The sequence below is a fragment of the Balaenoptera acutorostrata genome, chromosome 14 (assembly GCF_949987535.1).
Source record: "Balaenoptera acutorostrata chromosome 14, mBalAcu1.1, whole genome shotgun sequence".
NCBI lineage: Eukaryota > Metazoa > Chordata > Mammalia > Artiodactyla > Balaenopteridae > Balaenoptera > Balaenoptera acutorostrata.
In genome coordinates, this window is record NC_080077.1 from 69,705,264 (window position 1) to 69,727,919 (window position 22,656).

General features: G+C 46.9%; 1 protein-coding gene across 1 annotated transcript in view; it reads left to right on the top strand.

Moving 5' to 3' along the window:
• Positions 1-364: 364 nt before the first annotated feature.
• LOC103014826 (gamma-aminobutyric acid type A receptor subunit rho1) overlaps positions 365-22,656 on the top strand; it is a 32,242-nt gene continuing 9,950 nt past the window's right edge. Inside the window, exons 1-4 of the mRNA XM_007195949.2 lie at positions 365-486; positions 16,390-16,496; positions 17,960-18,027; positions 19,096-19,319. Coding sequence (XP_007196011.1) covers positions 365-486; positions 16,390-16,496; positions 17,960-18,027; positions 19,096-19,319 — 521 coding nt within the window. The remainder of the gene's footprint in view (positions 487-16,389; positions 16,497-17,959; positions 18,028-19,095; positions 19,320-22,656) is intronic.

Below are 22,656 nucleotides of genomic sequence, written 5' to 3' on the forward strand. Positions count from 1 at the left end.
TTGGTTTGTTTTTACTTCCTTCTATTCTGTTGGAACAGAAAATACAGACCTTTTACGAACGTATTCACATCTGACGATGAACTCATTTAGACCAGCCAAAATAATTGTCCGACAGGGACACAGGACTTCAACCTCAGTTCAGAAAATCCCTGACATCTGACGTAGGAGGATTTATAGGTTTAGTGGAAATTGCTTTTTCTCCTGCCCTCCAGATTACAGACTGTGGGTTGATTTTTTTTTTTTTTTTTTGCATGAGTAAACATCTTTCTAATAATGAACAGAACAATAATGTGTTAAGAGAGAAAAAGAACATCCTTTTCCTTTTTTGCTGTTTCTTGAGAGAACTGTTTGGATTTGGAAACGCATGTTGGCTCTCCAGAACATGAAAGTTGGCCTTTTCCTTTTGTGGTGGCCATGGGCTTTGGCTACTGAAAGCAGAGTGCACTGGAGAAAAAGAGACGTACCGGAGATGTCGAAGAAAGGCAGGTGAGTGGACTTCTCCCGATCGAGGATTTAGGGGAAAAGGGTATGTAAAGCGAGCTTCTGGTTTTGTTGTGGAATCGTTTACAATATATGGTGTTTCCCGTGGATGGCTTTTGCCTTTTTATTCCTTTTCCCTTTGTTTTCCTGCTTCTGCCTACTCCCCCTATTAGGAAGTTAGAATTATGTTTTCTTTTTAAATGATGCTAGATTTGATACAGTGCTATCATTGCATATTCTTCAATCTCTTAGGAATTGTCCTGGGTAAAAGTAGATACTGGATAAAAGAATATATGCACATTAAAAAAAATAAGGGCAATTATTTGATGTTTGCATCCTAGGTTGGAGCAAATCTGGGAATTCTCAAATAACCCATGGGACCTCTAATTAGTGAGAATGATTCTGTGAGTTCTAATTATTTCTGCTAGATGTGTAAGTCCCTTTTAAAATCTTTTAAAAGAGAAGAAAGCAGCTGTCTTCAAGCTGTACGGCTAGGAGGATCATTAGGTTGTCCCCACCAGTAGTAAATCGGGAGGATGCAGGGATGGACCTGCCTGAGGACCAGCCGCTGCTGGTTACCAACACGGTACACGCCACCCTGGCCATACCAGCCTGCGGAGGGAGCTTAGAGAGAGCCAGACCGATCCTTCAGCATCGGTCTCACCTGGGCAGCTCTGTGACAGAGCTGGTAATGGAATACCTGCATACCTGCTTGTCCGATATGCATCAATAAAATAGGACATTTGGAGATCCCCCTAATCCAACTCTCTCTCTTTTACTGAGGAAGAGATGGAGGCAGGAAGGGCACTGATTCTTGGTTCTTTATCAGCCTGAGTCCAAATTGAGCTTCAGCTTTCTTCATCTCTGAATGTAATATGATTAGAGGTCATAAAAAAGCAATTAGTATGGAAGGAAGTCCAGCTTTCTGGAGTTTGGGGCTAGTGGTTGGGCTGGGCGTCTGGTTCCTTAGTGCCCAGCTCTGTGTTTGAGAGAGCCCTCCACACATGGGATCCGGAACAGCCAGCTCTGGCTCACAGTGCTTGTTTCAAGCTGTTTTAGCAACATCACAAAGCTAGGAGCTGAAATATCCAGTGGTCATGGTGAGCCCTGGACACAGACAGAGACCGCTGTGCACAAGCCATATGTCCTGTTACAGTCAAGAGTCAGAAGCTGCTGGGCAAACGGTGGAATCAGTGGAGCGGTGCTGCCATAGAGATGGTCTGAACCAAATGTGCTCTCGAGGATTAAAAACAACGACAGCATCAAATCCTACAGGTTGTCGCCAAAAACTTCTCAGCCTCCCTCCCAAGCCAGAGCTGGAGGGGCGACCTATTAGTAAATACCATTGAGGAAAAGAAGTCTAGAGACTGAAATAGATTTTCTTTTAAAAATTACTTAAGGGCTTCCCTGGTGGTGCAGTGGTTAAGAATCCGCCTGCCAATGCAGGGGACACGGGTTCGAACCCTGGTCCCGGAAGATCCCACATGCCGCGGAGCAACTAGGCCCGTGAGCCACAACTACTGAGCTTGCGCGTCTGGAGCCTGTGCTCCGCAACAAGAGAGGCCGCGATAGTGAGAGGCCCGCGCACTGCGATGAAGAGTGGCCCCCACTTGCCACAACTGGAGAAAGCCCTCGCACAGAAACGAAGACCCAACACAGCAATAAATAAATAAATAAATTTTAAAAAAAATTACTTAAAAGAACTTTCACTTTTTTTAAATTATGAAAGCCGTATATGACCATTATTTTAAAAACCATAGGAACAAAAATTTTTTCAACACACAGAAATCACCCATAATCCCCAAACCTAGAAGTAACCTTGTTAACATTTTTGTGTATTTTCTTCCAGTCTTTTTTTTCTCTAAGCATGTATTGAATATTTACTAGTCTGGGATTATTCTATGCATATAGTTTTGTAACCTCATTGTATTTAATACAATGATTTTGTCTGCTTATTTACTTTTTTGAAGTCTATAGAATTATCCTTTGAATGGCCACACTATAATGCATAATAGTGTATAATTACCACCATTTAAGCATCTTCCTCTATTTGTGGACATTTAATTGCTTCCTCTTTGTTATTATAAATATTCTGTATGAATATCTTTGTACATAAGGGTAGTTGTCTACATACACGATTATTTAATTAAGATAGACTCCTGGAAGTGTACTGGGTCAAATGGCAGAAGAACATTGAAAGCTCCAATATAACTGGCAGAATTGCTTTCCAGAATGGTGAACCCAGCCAGGTTTTTGTTTTTATGTAGCCTCAACTTTTAAAGGCTCGCTTAATCTCAGCCAGACTCTAAACTCATAAGCTGCTGGTAATTTGTATCCAGGCTTCGTTTCATGGGTCATAATAATAACATAGGAAGCAAGGTGAACTCATGCACACAATGGGGGTGGGGCAAGTAAGGTGGCTACGATGCAAAATGTAAGGAGGCCTTTGCACGACCTGAGAGGAAGTGCCTCCTTACATTTTGTGCCTTACTTGACTCTCGGTAAAGATCAGAATGCCAGGGCAATGTTTCTAGAACGAATCAATACTTATGGTCTCTCCCTCCTCCCTGGAAGAATGAAGATCTAGGGACTTCCCTGGCGGTCCAGTGGTTAAGACTCCGTGCTCCCAATGTAGGGGGGCACGGGTTTGATCCCTGGTTGGGGAACTAAGATCCTGCAGGCCACACTGTGTGGCCAGAAAAAAATAAATAAATAAACATCTAGCCTGTCTGTACCACAGGCCCCTGGACAAATGCTGGCTCAAGCTCTAGGAGGGTAAACTGATCCCATCAGAAACAAAGTTCCATTATCATATTGCTTTGTCTTGCTAAAGAATTCAAATTTACTCTGAAGGTAGAGAGGATCTAATAGTTTCAGCTGATTTCCATTTTGGAGAGATGACACTGGTGGCAGGATGGCAGGAGGATGGGAAAGGTGCTACAGGGGGGAACAGAGAAAGTCACCCAGAGTGTGTGCTTTAGACCAGATGAGAGATGGTGAGAGCCAGAAGTAGGATAATGTGAGTAGGATGAAATGAACAGGGATGGGGAAGATGGACGAGAGCTTTAAGGAGGTAGAATTGTCAGAATTAGATTGGGTGAAAGTCTAGCAGGTATTTGGATGGTATAACTGGGTAGAGGGCAGTACCAGGGAAGGGAGAGCAGGAAGAGAAGCACTTTTGGGGGAAAAGATGATGAGTTCAGTATGAGCATGTGGACCTGGACGTGCCTGCAAGATACCAGGAGATGGTTGTCCAGTTGACAGGAAGACCTACAGGTCCGCAGCTCGGGAGGGAATTTGGGCCTGGAGATGTAGTGGTAAAGAGAGTCCTCCTAGGTGGTGGTGGATGAGGTGACCCAAAGACAGTGTGTAGCATAAAATAAGAGCAGGACAAAGGACAGAGCCTTGGGGACGAACAACATTTAAGGAGAGGATGGAGGAAGAGGACTCGGTGAAGGAAGCTGAAAATGAGGGACCAGAGAAATAGATGTAGCACTGGAATAGAGAGGTATCAAGGAGGCGAAGGGAGCATCTTTGGGACAGTTATCAGTTGCTCGTTACAGGGCAGGCACTGCCCTGGGCAATGGGTGCCTCGTCAATGACTGAATCAGATGCAGGCTCTGCCCGCAAGAGGCTTACAGACCAGAGAAGTGTTCCAGTGCTGTGTCAAGGGTTTCCAGAAGGAGGGAGCGATCAACAGGGTCAGATCCCACCAGAGTCAAAAATCAGTTAGGTAGAGGGCCAAGATGTGAGCGGGCCAAGAGATACAGTGCGAAGAGCCATTAACAACCTCAGCGGGAAGAGACAGGTGGTGGTGTGTTGAGAAGAGAAAACGGAGTGAGTGTGGTTCACTCTTAACAAGAAACCTGGCTGTGAACTGGGAGACTGAGACTAGAGAAGGTGAGAGGGAGAGACAGGCAAGAGCTTCCAGGCGAGGGGAGACGAGCGGGTTCAGGTGATGAAGGGTAGAGGCCAGGAGGGAGGCAGTGATCACGCACAAGGCACTGCTGTCACATCCTGTCCTGACAAAGCACAAGCCTCTGGCTTATGGACAGCGTCTCTCTGATTGCCCTAAACACCGTGGAATGTGATTTTCTCTTAAGTTACTAGTGTTCTCTCTTCATCACATCCCTTCATTCTCCAGAGAGTTTGCTGGAACTTTGAGTCTCCACTTTGTGCTTCTCTCTCATCTGGTATGAGCTGCCCCTCATACTGATGGCTTCCTGAGCCTCTGCTGGGCTCGTGACACCCGTCTCTTCCCACTTCCTCTGGCTCAAGTCCTTTCCTCCTCTAATATTTAGCACAGATGTCACCTTCTCTGAGCAGCCTTCCTTGGCCCTCCCCTACCCCTGCCTCTCAAGTCTCAGGTAACTTTCTTCCGAAATTCCACAGCCCCTGATCGGTCCTATCTCAGAAGACTAATCATTCAGCATTATCACTTTTCTTCATCTGTCTCAGCTTCTAGACTGTGAGCCCCTTGTGGGCTGTCTGCTCAGGCAGCCATAACAAAACACCACAGCCTGGGTGGCTTAAACAACAGACATTCATTTTCTCATAGTCCTGGAGGCTAGAAGGCCATGATCAAGATGCTGGCAAATTCGATTTCTGGTAGGGACTCTCTTTCTGCCTTGTAGATGCCTCCTTCTCACATGGCCTTTCCTCTGTGCTCGCCAGTGGGGAGTGGGGTAGGCAGGAGGTTCCAGGTGTCTCTTCCTCTCCTTATGAGGACACCAGTCCTACTGGGTCTGGGGCCCACCCTCATGATCTCATTTAACCTTAAGTACCTCCCTAAAGGCCCTATCTCCAAATACAGTCACACGAAGGGTTAGGGGACTCTATGAATTGAGGAGGGGCACAATTCAGTTCAGAACAAGGGCTCAACCAGCACATTTATTCTTGTCTCCCCAGGTTCAAGTACAATATCTGGTAGATAGTAGATGCTCAAGAAATGTTGGGCATGAATAAATGAGTGACTCCTAACCCTTGCTATTCCTGTACTTCACTCACTCATTCCTTCAGTCATTCATTCATTCAACAAATATGTATTGACCACACTGCCCCAGGCGCTGGAGGCAATGGTGAGGAAAGTGGACCTCACTCCTTCCCGTGACGTGCTGACAGTTTAGTGGGGGTGACAGACCTTAATCCAATAATTTTTACGGAAAGTCAGAATATCAAAGACTTTAGAAATCCCCTCCTTTTAAAGATGAGGAGAGAAAGGCCCAGAAAGGTATGGAGCTCATGCCACCCCGCGTACCCTCAGAGTTCCGCATCCCCTGTTTCTCTACTTCCTGTGCCCTCCTCTGACCACCATAAAATGAGAACAGGAAGTTCTATTCATGGATGTGAAAGTCGGGTTGAACCATATGAGAATGTTTTGATACTTCAAAAACAGTGGAATATCAGCCATTCCACGTGGTTCTAGCTAACATTTTCTTGTTTCATCCTTACAGCGATCCCCTAAGGTTAGTATTATTCCCCCATTTTATGGGAAACTGGGAAACAGAAAGATCAAGTAGCCCACCCAAGGTTAACAGCTAATTGGTGGCCACCCTGGGATTCAAACTGAAGTCTGAATGGTGCTAAATCAGTGGCCCTTCCAATACCACGAGCGGCCTCGTTACAGAAATCTAACTTCCAACAGGTGATTGTAACTTGTGATTTCTGTGGCATTGGGATCTGTGACCCCCTGTTCTAGGCTTGGTCTCCTCCCCATTCCTCGGGTGAGAGGGCGGGAGGTCACTAGGCTGAGAAGTCACCCAGCGACTTCTCATTCCCAAATGCATCGCAGGCTCCTTGATGTACATACGCTTTGTGTTGTTTTGTTTAACGGCTGGTGTATTTAATTAGTGATGGGAATTCCACTCATAAGACATTTATTGCGAGTCTAAAATGTTCAAAGCCATATAGGTATGTTGTGAATAGGATATGATCACTAAACAAAGGTTGCTCATAAAGCAGGTGGTGTTGGTATTAGGGACAGATATTGATCTACAAGTTAGAAAGTACAATGTTCTATAACGTATGGGAAAAATACAACCTGAGAATTCTGATAAAGAGAATAGGTGGGGAAAATTCAGAGCTTTGAACTAAAAAAAAAAAGTAACGCAGTGTCTTCGAATGGGAAGGCATAGAGAATTTATGTTCAGACATACGTACAAGGAAAAAGGGATGCTCTAGGTCGAGATTTTACCTGAAAAGCAGGTGGACAAACATGCTCCTGCTGTGTCCTCTTGTGTCCCTGGGAGGCCCATAGCAGGCCAGGTCTGCGAGTTGAGGACCCATCAGGTCGGTGGGAACCTGGGCCTGTCATGGTGGCAAGAAGAAGGCTTGATCAGAGGAACCCAAGATAACACAGAGGCCACATCCTAGCTGGGCTGGTCCCACCCACACCAGACACAGCCTTCTGGGTCCTGGTGACTCAGGTCTCCCACGGGTATGCAGACTTCAGGTGTCAAGGAATATTCACACTCTGGATTAGTGAGGGTTCTCCAGAGAAGTAGAACCAATAGGATATATGTAATACCTATTTCTCTCTCTCTCTCTCTCTCTCTCTCTATCTATCTTACCCACACATATGTGTATTGTGTAACATATATATAGTGTAATATGTGTGTGTGTGTGTGTGTGTGTATATGTATATGGATGAGTTCTATACCTTTCACCTTCTCCTAAGGTCTTCGGTTGATTAGATGAGACCTACCCACATTATGAAGGGTAGTCCGCTTTATTTAAAGGCTACTGATTTAAATGTTAATCACATCTTAAGAATAGCTTCACAGCAACATCTAGGCTGGCGTTTAACTAAAAACTGGTACCATAGCCTAACCAAGTTGACACCTAAAATTACCTATCACACCTTCTTAGAGGCAGTGGTTTGAAACAGAGATTATTGGTTACCCCAAAATCCACTTAGTGAGGAATCAAAGGAAATAAACCATTTATACTTGAGGGAAAATACACAATACTGACTCATGATGTGGACGAATGCACAGCCTCTATAGCAATTCAAGAAATGCAATGTAAATAACATTATGATAACATAAATAAATACAATAAATAAAAATTAAATGCACACACACACACCCCATGCTGGCGGGTCCTGGGGAACACAAAACTGTCTTTGTAGGGCTCTGACAATGGACTGGCCCTTTCCACATCGCCGTCTGCCAATAGGACTAGAGCTGTAAAGTACCTCTAACGTCTGAGGGATGATGCTTCTGGAATAGACTTGAAAGGTCTCAAAGCTGCCCTGTGGCCCAATCCCTTATTTCATGGCAGAGGAAACAGACTTGGAGAGAGGAGGAACGTGCCGTGTTCTCTCATCAGTCAGAAAAGCTGGGGCTCCCGGCAGCGTGCCAGCCCGCTAACTGCCCAGTGCCCTCCCTGCTGCGACAGGTCACTGCCTCAAAGACCTGTGCAGAAGACCAGGGCATGCAAACGTCACAGAAGCATCACTTGGGTGGAAAACCAAGACACTAGCCCATGTTCAACCTTAGCTCAGCGGCAGAGGGAGCGCAGCTGGTCTGGCGTGGGTCTCCTCTCCCTTCTGCTGTCCAACCAGCTCGGCCACACTGAGCAAGTCCCGTCTCATGGCCTTTGTCCCTGCCGTGCTGCTGCCTGAAACACTCTTTTCCAGAATCGGCAGGTTGTTCTCTCACCTCCCTCAGGCCTCTGCTAGGTTGTCACCCTCTCAAGGATGTGTTCCCTGGCCACCGAAATAAAACAACCCCCCCCAGTGGCCCATTCCCTAACCCCTAACCCTGCTTACCATCATAGCCCCGAATTTTGTTCCCATAAGGTAAGATGGAGTCCTGGATGTGTGTCTGTGAGGATTTCCTTCGAAGTTTTGGCTTGGGCATGAACAGTTACGGGCAACCCCAAGAATCCATCACCAAAGCTCCCAAGCCAGAGGGACCATGGTGGGAAGTCAGGCTCAAACTGTAAGAGTGCCTGGCTTTGGGACCTGCCACTGCCACATTCTCACACCGTGACTTTGGACAAGTCGCTGGATATCTTCAAGTCTGCCCCTTCCGTAGAGTGGAGTCAATTATGTCTATCATGTCAGGGTTATTGTAAGGATCGTGTGGGCCAATGCATGTCAAAGAACTCTGACGGTAAAGCTCGAAAACCCATAAAGATGCTGGGCCTCATTTATGCCGTCCTGTGGTGGACGCAGATCAGAAACGCCAGTGCAGACCCTCATCCACCAGGAGCCCCGCAGAGCTCGTCTTTGCTTTGAGGACAGTTATACTCTACACATCACCCAGTGATGTTCCCTGATTTGCCAACATGGAGGCCCTGCCCAGGGAAAGGAGACCACTTTAGGGTGTCTTGCCCTGTCTGAACTCACACTGAACTCACATGCTATTGACATGATGGGACCCAATCATGTTCCTAAGTCATCTTTGTAATCAAAGTTCTAGAACATGGCCAGGAATCAATCTGGAGCTTAACCTCAGCAGTTTCCACGATACTCTTTTTTTCTTCTTTGTGAATCTCAAGAAAGCGTCCTTCAATCTCCAGTATTCTGGCTTCTCTCCTATTTTCCAGGTTTTCTCTGCTGCAGGATCCTTAAGTTTCTTGAGCTGTAATTCATCTGGGTCTGTAGGCTTGAGTTCCATTTAAAAAGCTAGAGCAGTTGTTCTCTATGTTGGCTGAGGAGGTCTCAGCTGTTGATGGCTGGGTCCCACCCTTGGTCTGGGGTGTGGCCTGGGAGTTTTTAAGTCTCTCAAGTGAACTCAATGTGTGATCAAGGCTGAGAAACACTGAGTGAGATTATCTCAGGGTATCATTTTCACCACGCTGGTCAGCAACTAATTCTTTTCACTCTTCCCTTCCCAATTTGAAGACCATTCTCTTTGATGGAGAATATCAAAGTAAAATTGGATTCTGTTAGCAGAATTACTGTCTTATCATTAATTGTTCACATTGTTCCATCTTCTCCAAGCAGTACTTCCTTCTACTGACTGTTCTGGTTCAGAATCCAACTTTAAAGAATTCTGCTTGTCTTTAGCGCCTCTTTTGAGCCTTGCCTCGTTTACACCTTGGTCTTCTTGGCACATTGCTTATGGACCCATTCACCTCTTTGGAATGCACCTGTGGGTTTGTGTTTCTCCTTCCGTATTTTGTATATATCTTAGTAAAGTCTGAGCTCTGCAAACCGTTAGGAGCTGGGGCCACAGAGATGTATGAGATAGAGTCCCTCTGACATAGAGTGCACAGGGAAGTGGGTGGGATGATCAGAAAGCCCCCGCTGTGCAGGATGGAGCACATTCTAATGAAGGTATTGACTTCAGTGGGAAGGAGGGAAGCCCAGGAATTCTTCCCGGAGGAGGTGATATTGATCTGTGTGTGCAAGGCATCATCTGGGTAAGAAAGGGTACGAAGACTAGTGGAAAGGACCTTCCAGATAGATGGGACAGCAGGAGCAAAGGCATGGGGGGTATAACTGGCAGCTGCAAGAAGAGGGGGGCAGAATGGGAGCTGGGGCTGGAGAGGTGGGCAGGAGGCTTATTATGGGCCTTGTATGCCTAAGTTCTATAGATTTCACTTTGAGGGTGAAGGGTTTTAAGAGGGGAAGTGGCATGATTGTGATCTCCATACCATGCTGTCGGTGTGATGGTTGGATTAGAGTAGGGTGAGACCAGAGGCGAGGAAGTCTGCTGCCTCCCATGGGAGAGATGATGGGCAGAGGGAGTGGGAATGGAGAGGCCAGGATGCTGAGAGAGACTGTGAGGAGGAGGTTCAGCCAGGACTGGCTGAGTGCCTGGAATGGGCAAGGCTGGCCTGTCCAGGAGGGCAGCCCTGTGGACAGATACACCTCCAAGCAGTGCAGCTAGGGCTGCACAGGCCCCACTGCTCTCCATGGCCCTGGATGGGGGTGTGAAGGAAGATGACATCCAGGTGATTTGGACCACATTCAGGATTTCTCTCCTTGGCTATTCATATGCCAAGAAAGCAAGAACATTTCATTAGCAAGTTCTTTCTTTCTTCTTTTTTTTGTGTCTGGATTTTTAAAAATTGAAGTGTAGTTGAGGTACAATATTAAATAAGTTACAGGTGTACAATATAGTGGTTCACAATTTTTAAAGGTTATACCCAATTTATAGTTACTATAAAATATTGGCTATAGTCCCTGTGTTATACAATACATCCTTGTAGCTTATTTATTTTATACGTAGTAGTTTGTACATCTTAATCCCCTACCCCTATCTTGCCCCTCCTCCCTTCCCTCTCCTCCCTGGTAACCACTAGTTTGTTCTCTATATCTGTGAGTCTGTTTCTTTTTTGTTATATTTACTAGTTTGTTTTATTTTTTAGATTCCACATATAAGTGATATACAGTATTTTTCTTTCTCTCTCTGACTTATTTTACTAGTATAATGCCCTCCAAGTCCATCCATGTCACTGCAAATGGCATTATTTCATTCTTTTTTTATGGCTGAGTAATATTCTGTTGTATATATAGACCACATCTTCTTTATCCATTCATCTGTTGATAGACACTTAGGTTGCTTCCATATCTTGGCAATTGTAAATAATGCTGCTATGAACAATGGGGTGCATGTATCTTTTTGAATTCATTTTTTTTGTTTTTTTGGGTATATGCCCAGGGGTGGAATTGCTGGGTCATATGGTTCATTAGCTAGTTCTTGCTTCCTTGTCAAAATTAAGTTCTCTACCTTCTCAGAGGTGAAATAATCAGCAAAGTGAAGTATAACTTATCAAGTGCTCTGCTATTGGCTGAATGAGACTTCCGGCAGATCCCTTGCTTCTCACAGTCTCCCATCCCTGTTTTATCTAACCTCTGGGAGGTGTTTTGAGAAAACATAATCCACATACAAACTGATGAGGAACTACAGCAAGGAAACATCAAGAAGAAGAACCATAGGTCAGAACTTTTCCTTCTCTCCAAGAGGATAGAAAAAAAGATATCAATAGATGTTCAAAAAACGTACACCCGCTGTTCATTCTAAAAAGCTGTCTCAAATGTCATCCTGTATCATCGTAACTTGGGACATGTCAATTCCTCCTTCATAACTTTCCAGGGACTCATTCAGTAAATGCACTCGTTTAATCAGTGAGTGGCCACCAGTTTTCTGCAAGGTCCATGCTGGCTTCTCTGTGAGGGGAAAGGTAGGCTTGGGTGTTCCACATCTAACCCAAATTCCAGGCAATGGGAGCCGGGTCTTCCATCGAGACACTGTGGCCAACCTGGCCTCTCACCCTCGGAACCAGAGCCTCTGGATTTGACTCCTGGCTCCTTCACTTTTACAAGTTATTCAAACCCTCTGTGTCTTAGTTTCCTCGTGTATAAAATGGGGGCAGTGGCAAAGCATACCTCACAGGGTTGTTCTGAACACTAACCCAAGTTAGTACATGTAATATAGTTAGCATGATAACCGGTAGAGTGTTCAGGCAGTGTTAGTTATTTCTATTATTTGATGTGTGTCACACTTCATTTCAAGGTTAGTAATCATACCTCGGCTGGTGAAAAGATGCTGATGACATGAAAAATATTTCAAGATGTACTGTAACTTGAGTTAGAAGCAAGTTACAATATTTCTCTCTCTCTCTCAGGAGTGTAAGGATAGACTCAGGATGGCACAGGTTATTTCTCAGTGGTTTTCAGCCTCTCCTTTACGCTTAAATCTATTTTTCAAAAAGTTTTAACGTGGGCATGTAAACAGAAAAAAAAGTTATTTTAAAATATTAAACGACAACACTAAGAAAAAGACTTTAAGGGAGTTCCCTGGAGGTCAAGTGGTTAGGACTTGGGACTTTCACTTCCGTGGCCCGGGGTTCAATCCCTGGTCCGGGAACTAAGATCCTGCAAGCCGTGTGGTGAGGCCAAAAAAAAAAAAAAGACTTTAAGCATCCTATTTATCAGTTTTTTCTGAGCTAGAATCTAAGCTTCATGACGGCAAAGGCAGTGACATCTCAGAATTTGACAAACCTCCCTTTAGTCGGTGCCCAGTTCTGTTTCAGGCTGGCCCAAAGCCACAGTAAGACCAGGGCCAAACCTGATTTTCATTCCTACCCCCTCTTTTGGTCCCTCCTGGCTCTCTTTTCTGGTGCCCGTCCAAGGGGCTAATCCCTTCCTTCATTCACGAACATGTGCTGGGAGTCCACAGGGGCCCAGCACTGTGCAAAGTGCTGAAGATGAAGAGGACGCTGCCCTTGGTGGCCTGTGGTCTCATCCTGCCCCTCCTGACCATCTGCCCGTAGCCCAACAGGCCGCCCTCCCTCTAATCTTAGCCCTTCCCCGCCCCCTGGGACCTGCTCCTGCACACCTGCCCCTGCTCCACTTTGCCACGGATGACATAATCCCCATGCATCAGCCCTGATGTGTCCCTGGGCATCAGTCCGGTCCTGACAGAAAAGAGCACCGCACTCAAAAGGGCTTAACCAATAATTGAATAAAGGGACCGCTCGCAGAGCTGTGCGAAGGGTTCAGGGAAGCAGCCGGGCAGGTGGACGCCCCCCAAGCACTGGGAACAGGAGGAAGCCATGACTGCCCATAGGCCTGAAGGGTAAATTGTGTTGTCGGGGCTTATCGACGACACTGCGATTGCCTGTAATCACAGAGCAACACAGACATTGCTAGTCCCTGGCAGCAAAGCAGAGAGGGAAGGAGGAATAAACACCCTGTGTTTCATCTCCTGCCGGCGCCCATTTGGCTGCATCCCTAAGCCCGGCGGCAAGGATGCCCAAGAGATACAGTCCACCTGGCAACGTGTTCCTCTCCGTACTGACAGCTGCATGGTAGATCCAGGGTAAGAACGCCATCAGTTTCAGCGGGGGAGATAGTTTAGGTCAGACCTTTTCAAATCAGGCCTTCTGAGTAATTAATCCTCCAGTTCCTGTTCCTGTGGGTCCTGCGAAAATGCTCATCAAAAAGCTAAATTAATGCATTGCAGCTTCATAGTTGTTGTTTTTTCTTTCTTTCACATTTTATTCTGGTTAGATTTGAAGCAAATCTGGAGGGTGAGGGATGCTTTGTTGATTTGAGTACCTAGACTCTCTAGAACACCTTTATTTTATTATTATTATTTTAATATATATATATTTTTAAATTAATTAATTAATTAATTTATTTTTGGCTGTGTTGGGTCTTCGTTTCTGTGCGAGGGCTTTCTCTAGTTGTGGCAAGTGGGGGTCACTCTTCATCGCGGTGCGCAGGCCTCTCACTATCACGGCCTCTCTTGTTGCGGAGCACAGGCTCCAGACGCGCAGGCTCAGTAGTTGTGGCTCACGGGCCCAGCTGCTCCACGGCATGTGGGATCTTCCCAGACCAGGGCTTGAACCCGTGTCCCCTGCATTGGCAGGCAGATTCTCAACCACTGCGCCACCAGGGAAGCCCCAGAACACCTTTATTTTTAATTTTCATGGTAAGCCTCAAATACAGAGACCAGGAGCACACAAAGATGCCCTCAAGTAAGGCAGACACTGGCCAGAGGTGCACACACACCATCCTGAGGGGGTCTCTTCCCCGCACCTCAGCTGCAGTGATTTTCAGCAGCACCCCAACCCCTGGCCAAGGGGCAGGAAGCAGAGGGTGGGACAAAAGGAAAGGGGAGCTGAAAAGGAGGAGAAGGGAGGGGGCTCCCGGCTCCAGTGGGAGAGAGAGAGGAGGTGGGCGGCAATGGGGACCCCAGCTTCCTCCATTCCATCCACCAGCAGTGTAGCTCCGTCCTGATTCACTAGTTCCAGTTCTTCCCCTGGGCCGCTGCCTTTGCTGCCAGCACAATGATTTCCTTCCTTTAGGAGAAATCTTCCTTGTTGGCTCAGAAACGACAATGGCTCCTCCCATTTGCGTTCCACCTTAGAGTTTGAGAAGCACATGCACACGCATGATCTCATTGGCCCCTCACATCCCTGGTCAGGTCACAGAGCTTCACCTTTAATCAGGCGAGAAAACCGAGTCTCAGGGAAATAAGATGCCCATAGGCACAGAGCAGGCAGGTCAGTGGAGGGCAGAGCTCTGTTTTTCTGTCTCCCAGACATATTTCCCCCCCACCCCAAAGGATAAGGAATTTCTTCAGGAAAGCAGGTAGCAAAGGACTTTAAAGGTGGACGGAGCCAGTTATAACGAAGGAAACTGCGTATTGAGGGTGAATGCATCAGGGCCGTGGTTCTCAAAGTACTGTCTGCTGACCACCGGTAGCAGCAGCAACTGGGAGCTCATTAGAGATGCAAATTCTTAGACCTCAGCCCAGACCTACTAAATCAGAAGCTATGGGGCAAAGAGAGGTTCAGGAACCTAGGTTTGAACCAGCCCTCTAGGAGATGCTGATGCAGGCCAAAGTGTGGGAAATGTGCATCGAAAGGAAGAAGTGTGTGTGTGTGTTACCCGGGAGAGCACACACACTGGAGTTGGGACAAGGAGGAACTAGGAGAGCAGTTCACTGTTTCTGTGGGTTTTAGAGATGGCGATGATGGGTAAAGGAAGGCCGTGCACTGATTGTAACAGCAAAAGACTGGCAGCAACTCACACGTCCACCAATAGAGGACTGAGCGCGTGAGCGATGGTGCAATGGAACACTGTGCAGTGCGAAACAGAATACGAGGCTTAGGACACTTTGCTATGGGAAAAAAATCCAAGTCCTGTATAAAGAAAGAAAGAAAGAAAAAGTATAAGAGTTTATATAATACGTAAACTTTGTGTATAAAAATAGGAGACCCTTTGTGACAACGTGGATGACAAATACTGTGTGATCTCACTTCTACGTGGGATCCGAAAAAACGAACTTGTAGACACGAGAACAGACAGGTGGTTGCCACAGGTGGGGATGGGGGATGGGTGAAATGGGTGAAGGGGATCAAAAGGTACAAGCTTCCAGTTATAAGATAAATAAGTCCTGAGGATGTAATGTACAGCATGGTGATGTAATCAGCAATACTGTATTGTATATTTGAAAGCTGCTAAGAGAGTAGCTCAAAGTTTCTCATCACAAGGAAAAAACAAATCTGTGACTATGCAAGGTGATGATGTTCACTAGATTTATTGCAGTGATAATTTTACCGCAAAATATGCATGTCTCAAATCATCATGTTGTACACCTAAAACTAAGACAATGTTATGTGTTAATTATATTTCAGTGAAACTGGAAAAAAGTAGGAGATCTAAGAATATATATTTGTATTTACTTGTACCTACAAGATACTCTGGACAGATAGACCAGAAACCAATAAGAGAGGTACCAGAGGATGGGGGAATGGGATGGGTGGAGGCACAGGTAAAAGGCCAACTTTTCACTGTATTTCCTTTTTAAAAAATTGTCAAACCCTGCAAATATAATGCCTATTTAGAAAAAGTGAAAATAAATTAAAATGGCCCTAGATGCGATTCAGAAGCAGAAGCACAAGAAACTGCCTCCCAGGGAGCCAGGATGATTGGCATTTGACCCAAGGGCAAGTCCATGCTCCCTCCACACGATGGGCCAGCAGAGGCCAAGGGAGCTGGGCTCAGCCCACACCCGCCACCTCTCCCCTCCAGCTCCAACCTGCCCAAAATGGCCGAGGAGCTTTGGGTGAGTTAGACTTATTAGTAAGCCCAGGACCAGCAGTTCTCAGCCTTGGTTACACATTAAAATCATCTGGGAAGCTTTTAAAAACACCAATGTCCCGGCCCCATTCTCAGACCACCCAAATCAGCAGCTCTAAGATGGGGCCTGGATGTTGGTATTTTTCAAGCTCCTTATTCACACTCTTAAACCCCTGTCTTGGACCTTCTGGGTCAGTTCATTTATCCAGAAAGCTGGAGAAAGGAAGAGAGGATTTCCAGCAGCTTTAAAGAAGAAATAACACATCCCATCAAACTTGTCAAGATCAAGTCTGAATGCAAATGGGTTTTATCTGGCTTAATTAGGTTATGTGATCAACCTGTTTTCTCCCCCTCTGCAGCCCAATTCTTAAACGCAGCCCTGATATTACCAAATCGCCACTGACAAAGTCAGAACAGCTCCTGAGGATAGATGACCACGATTTCAGCATGAGGCCTGGCTTTGGAGGTATGAAACATGCACTCTGGGGGCTTGTCTTCTTTCTACAGGTCCTTCTGTCTGTCTGTGGGCAGAAATCAAGCCAAGGGTCCGCTCAGCGTTGCCCCCCGCAGTCAGGTCTGCCTTGGTTGTGCTTGGTGGACAAGGCCCCTGAGCGCCCAGCATCATCTGAGTACCTGCCCTGGCCGGCCTGCCCTGGGCTCTGCTGAACGCATTCTTGGGAGGCGGCTGCTGGTTGGTGGCCAGGCCAGCACAGCCGAGCTGTCCTCGGGCCACTGCTGACAAGGATGGCTCAGCATCGGGGAGCCCAGCAGCTGGCTGTGAGGACGGCAACGGGAAGACAGGGCAGCTGCAGCCCAAAGCTGCCTCCTGAAAATGCTCCGAAAGAACCATCTTGGACTAAATTTGCTCTCGTCTGGGAGCTGGCAGACAGAACTCTGGGTCCACATCCAAGGGCAGAGTGTGGTCTGCTGGGTTTAATTAAATGAAAATAGTTAGAGAAAATAATGATTTAATGCTGAGGGATGCCAAAGCCCTCTGAAGCTCAGCCTGCAGCTACCAGATTTCAGCTTTCTTAGTGTCAAATAGGGTTTTCATCCTTACGGGGTTTTTCCCTGGAAAAAAAAAGTATTTATTTCAGAAATCGTTCTCATGCCTTTTATTTCTTCCAGTCACCTTTGCCTAAAGAATAAACAGGTTCTAGAAGGGAGTCTCTGTCCAGTCCATAATCAGTTGCTGTTGGATCCAAACCCACCTTTTTACTCTGTGATGATCTAAGTCTGTTCCATGCCTGCCCTACACGCCTGAAAGCAGGGAGGAAAAGAGGCAGCAATTTACTTCCCTTATAATATTTTCTTTCTCTTTCTGAATATTGTGTTTATGGCCTAGAAACACCCCCTCCCCAAATCTAATGTTTTCATATCCATCCCACTGTATCATGTCCCCCATGGAAGCTACTCCATCATGTAGCAAAGACGCAGATCTGTGGGCTCGGCTAATGTTTTGAATATGACTTTGGGCACTGATTTACCAAGCAATGCCTTTCTTACGGCCAGAGACGTTGGCTTCCGAGATGAAAGAGGGTACAAAACCAGGAGGTAAATATAAAAAAATAAAATGTGTGACCTCATGCTGAGGAGTAACTCCTTAGATGGGACCTGACTTTGATCTAGGTCTTCCTCGTCCCCTTAGATGAACATGTGTAACCAAAGACAGATGCTTTATGTTAACCTAATTGTTTCAGAATCACCTGGATGATTCAGACCAAAAACAGTTTTTTTACCTTAGTTGGAATATTCCAGGGAGCCAGCCCATGACTCCACCCTTTTATCTCTGGTTACCCTGGCATGTGGGACACCAAACCTTCAAATCTGACAAGACACAGAGGTTCCAGGGGAAATGCTCCTTATGCCTGTCTCATTCACAAAGTTCAAGTGAAAAGAATAAATGCTCTTGCCATGCCCTGTCCCCAGGCCCGGCCATTCCTGTTGGCGTGGACGTGCAGGTGGAGAGTTTGGACAGCATCTCAGAGGTCGACATGGTAAGTGCTTCTCTAACCAGAGCTGCAGACAGGGAGATTCCCACAGGGCCTATGCTGGACCAGGAGCTCCACACGCCAGAATCCACCAGGCTCATAACTCCCCAGGTGGTGGGAATTCCCACACTCGTTTTACAGAAGTTCAGGGAGGTTGAGACACTTGCTCAAAGCTACCCAGTTGGTATGAAACAGAGCCAGATGACAAATGTGATCTTCCCTGCCCCAGTGTCCAGGGTCTTGCCACTGGGATTGTTCTCTGGGCAAAGGCTCTCCAACATAAACAGCAGGGTCCAAGGAGCCAGATATATGCTACTGCTATGGCTTCTGTGTCTGGCTGTGAAAATGCAGAAGAAGCAAAAGTTTCCTTTGTTTTTCCTTTTTAGTGGGCTTAGATAAAAAATAGAACATTCCACAACTCCTTGACTTACAGGACTTTTTAGGGCCTTATCTTAGCTTGGGTTCCCCGAGAAGCAGACCTGAGACAAGCATTCCAGCACAAGCAGTTTATTGCAGGCGATCCCAGGAAACACAAGAAGAGGCTGGAGACAGGGGAAGGGAAGGAAGCAGAAAGGGCCATGCCATCCAACCAGGTCTATGTGAGACTCGGTCCCTCGGGGCTACTCCGAGTCAGCAAAGAACTCACCTCAAGGTTGTCCCAGCTGAGGGGCCGGGAGCTGGGTTACTTATCCATCTCCCAACCCTTCCCCCAACCCCACTCCCTGGCTGAGGGCTGCTTCCAGAGGCTTGAACTGTCTGGCACTTAGGGCTGGCCCTGTGCGTGGGCTGGGAGCCCTCAGGCTGCGGGTCTCATTGCCGGCGGTAGCAGCCTTCGCCGAGCGGAGGCGAGTGTCACAGGATGGAGTGGGGCTCAGGTCCCCCCTCTGTAGAGCCTCTTGCTGAGTCCCCCCGGACCCAAGCAGGGTTCGAGAGCCTCCTGCGGCAGCAAACCCCAGGGACTAGAAGCAAGGCCCTCCTGGGCTCAGTTCCCTCCCCAGCCTGGGGTACAGGGGGTCCTGCCATCACCCAGCTGTTCAGTGGTGGGGGCTCTCCCTCTCTGCCCTCGGCCCCCAGGACTTCACGATGACCCTCTACCTGCGGCACTACTGGAAGGACGAGCGGCTGTCCTTCCCGAGCACCAAAAACCTCAGCATGACGTTTGACGGCCGGCTGGTGAAGAAGATCTGGGTCCCTGACATGTTTTTCGTGCACTCCAAGCGCTCCTTCATCCACGACACCACCACGGACAACGTGATGCTGAGGGTCCAGCCCGACGGCAAAGTGCTCTACAGCCTCAGGTGAGCCCTTCCTGGCCTCCTTCTGGGCCTCTTTCCCTCGGAGTCCTCTTACTCCTGAAGCTGGGAGGAAGGGAAAACTTTTGTCAACCAAGAACCACTGGTCCCACCACAGCAGTTTTGCTTTTACCTTTTTTTTTTTTGGCCACGCCACGTGGCTTGTGGGATTTTAGTTCCCGACCAGGGAGGGAACGGGTGGCCCCTGCAGTCGAAGCGGAGTCCTAACCATGGACCGCCAGGGAATTCTGCTTTTTGGCTTTGAACAGCTTAGCTTCTAACTTTCCAGGAGCTGCCGACTTTTCAACATCAAGAAAACCAAACTCTACACATGAGTAAACATTTATTTATTTATCTATCTGTCTATCTATCTATCTATCTTTGGCTGCGTTGGGTCTTTGTTGCTGCGCATGGGCTCTCTCTAGCTGTGGCGAAGGGGGGCTACTCTTCATTGGGCTCAGTAGTTGTAGCACACAGGCTCAGTAATCGTGGCACACGGGCTTAGTTGCTCCGCGGCATGTGGGATCTTCCCGGCGCAGGGCGCGAACCCGTGTCCCCTGCATTAGCAGGCGGATTCTTAACCACTGCGCCAACAGGGAAGCCCTCGAGTAAATATTTTAAAGAATTGTTTCGTCTTGCAAATACACTTGGGGAAATTTCTCAGGCTGATGCTTATGATTTATGCCCTATTCAAGTTCAATTTCAAACGTTTAATGAAAGTTTTATTTCTCTAGTACGGGTCAGAGAAGTAGCTAACGTATTCTTCTCAAAGACCTGCCTCCTTCAACTTCTCCGATTCCCAATTTCCAATTTGGAATTTTGGTTTAGAAAAAAATTTGTTTACCTTGCCTGGCCAGCACAGGCTTGTTTTTTGTCCCTTCTCCCTGGTGTTCTCCTTGAGAAACTATGGGGACCCTGGGCCGCTTGATGATTTAAAATGGTATTTTGAGCATCACTTTGAAAACATAAAGAATAAAATCTTCTCACAAGCTTAGATACCTTAGAAATGTTTCTTTCACTTATTTATTTATTAAAGTATAGCTGATTTACAATATTATATTAGTTTCAGGTGTACAACATAGTGATTCAATATTTTGATAGTCTATACTCCATTTACAGTTATTAGAAAATATTGGCTCTATTCCCTGTGCTGTGCAGTAGCCTTAGAAATGTTTAATTGCTCATCAAGCACTGACCTGGGGAAGCTTTCCTTAAGCACAGACACGCAGTGGGGCTTTCCCTGTACGCCCACTTAAGAAACTTCTGGTGCCCGCCTCCCCCTGGGAGGGCGTGTGGAGGTGAGCTGCAGGCCTTCACAGAGAAGCGACTCAGCTACTGGCTGAGATTTACTCCTTCTGTGCTGTGCTGATGGTGCATTTCAGTTTCACAGACTTGGTTTTGGTAAAGCTGAGTCCACACACCAGTGTCTACGTAGGGGGTGTCTGCGTGGATACAGTGTATCTTTAGAGTCAGAGATGGCAGTGTCGAAGCTGAATTTCCACCCCCATCTCTCAAAGGAATATTTAAAATAATCCTTCATTACTCATGCTGGCTTGGAATCTAAGCAGTTAGATACCAGACTCAGAGCAGGGTTATGGGGTATCCCTCTGCAGGGCCTGAAATACCTCCTCTCACAGGAGTACCCAGGTGGCTCAAGGGTGTGCAACCCCTTCCCCAAGCCATGTTGGGTTGATTCTCCCGGGAACCCTCACATTTGAGGCAGCTGACAAGGCATCTTCAGCTCAACAACCACCAACAAAATAACACGATCTGACATCACCACCAGGGATTCGGAGGACCAGACCAAAACACTAGGTAGCTTGAAAAAAACCAATTCCATGGCTCTTGAATTCCCAGTCAACTTCAAGATATGAGAGTCAGTGATTGTGAGAGGAAGAGATGTTTTGGGGGAGAGCTGGGGGCACTCCATGAGCGGGCCTGCAATGGGACCACGGGGACCACTTGGAGAGCTTGGAGCATGTGTGCCTACAGTTGGGGGACACTGCAGTTAGTGGGCGAGAGAAGAGCTATCTAACCACCTAGGGGCAGAGCCAGGTGGGCTCGGTCTGCACTCCCAGGGTTGCTGGGAGTAGTTCAGTGTGTGTGGGATGGACAGTGGACGAGCCGAGAGCTGGTATGGGAGATGCGACTGAAGGATGCAGGTGTCCAGGGGTGGGAATGAAGGACACAGGAAAGAAAGTCTCCGCTTCAACTGCGTAGCAGGCCCAGAGAGCTTGAAGCCACCTCACCAGAGAACCGTCCTGCCCTCCCCCCGCCCTCACTTCCACCCATGTAGGTAGGAGGTGACCAGAGATGGGCAGACACTGACCACTGAAATGCCAGCTCTGCCTTAGCTGGGGACGGGGAGCAGAAGTCTCAATGTGAATGAAATTTGAGGTGTTGGTTAATATCTCGGACCAAAATTCTTTTAATTTCGGAAGTGAGATGTGTTTTGTTACTTCTGAGGGTTTGGACTGCCTGTCACATGAGAGTAAGCAGGAGAATCACAGGACCTGGCAAGTTTTCCTCCAAGACAAGGGACGATCCTCCCACTGGAACAATTGAAAGGGACTTGGGGGAAGCATAATAATAAACACGGGTGAGATCCCACCACACACTGTGCTTGTTCCGTGTGTGGGCTACAAGTGGAAAAGCATCAAGTCAGGGTGCCAAGAACCAGTCTGATGATGTCTGTGGTTCTAAAAACATCTGTTCCTGTACCTACTGATACAGAGAGAAGAGCTATTTAATCCTTTTGTTCATAGCAAAAACTGCCTGCATTTGACATTTCATGTCCCCAAAGTGTGCCACAAGTGTCTCCAAGCTTAGTTCCTAGTTTCTTTCTTGCTGGTGATGCCATCAGGTGTGGTTATGCTGGTGAAGTGCCCAGAGAAATGGGAGGCTGGCTACCCACTAGGTGTCCAAGTCAGGGGCCAGCCTGACAATCCCCCCAAAAATATCCTGTATATCAGTATTTCTAGGAGAGATAAGATGACCCAGCTGTTAACAATACAGAAACCCTCCCAGAACACAACCATTCCAGCACTCAAATGGAACGAGGAAAATAAGGTGAATATATGGATAATTAATTTCTTCAAGAAAGCTCTTTTCCTTGAAATTTCCATTTACAAGTGAATTTTTTTCCTTTTTGGCCGTGAATTATCCGGATAACTTTTACAACTTATACATAACCAATTTTCTGTGGTTGAAGGAAAAATAGTATGTTTAGTAGCCAATGACTGTTAATCATATCCTGCCATGGGATTCCACACTGGGCGGGAGATCTTTCGTCCATGACTGACAATCTGTATTTGCTTCTTTTTTGATGCAGAATCTTACTTTC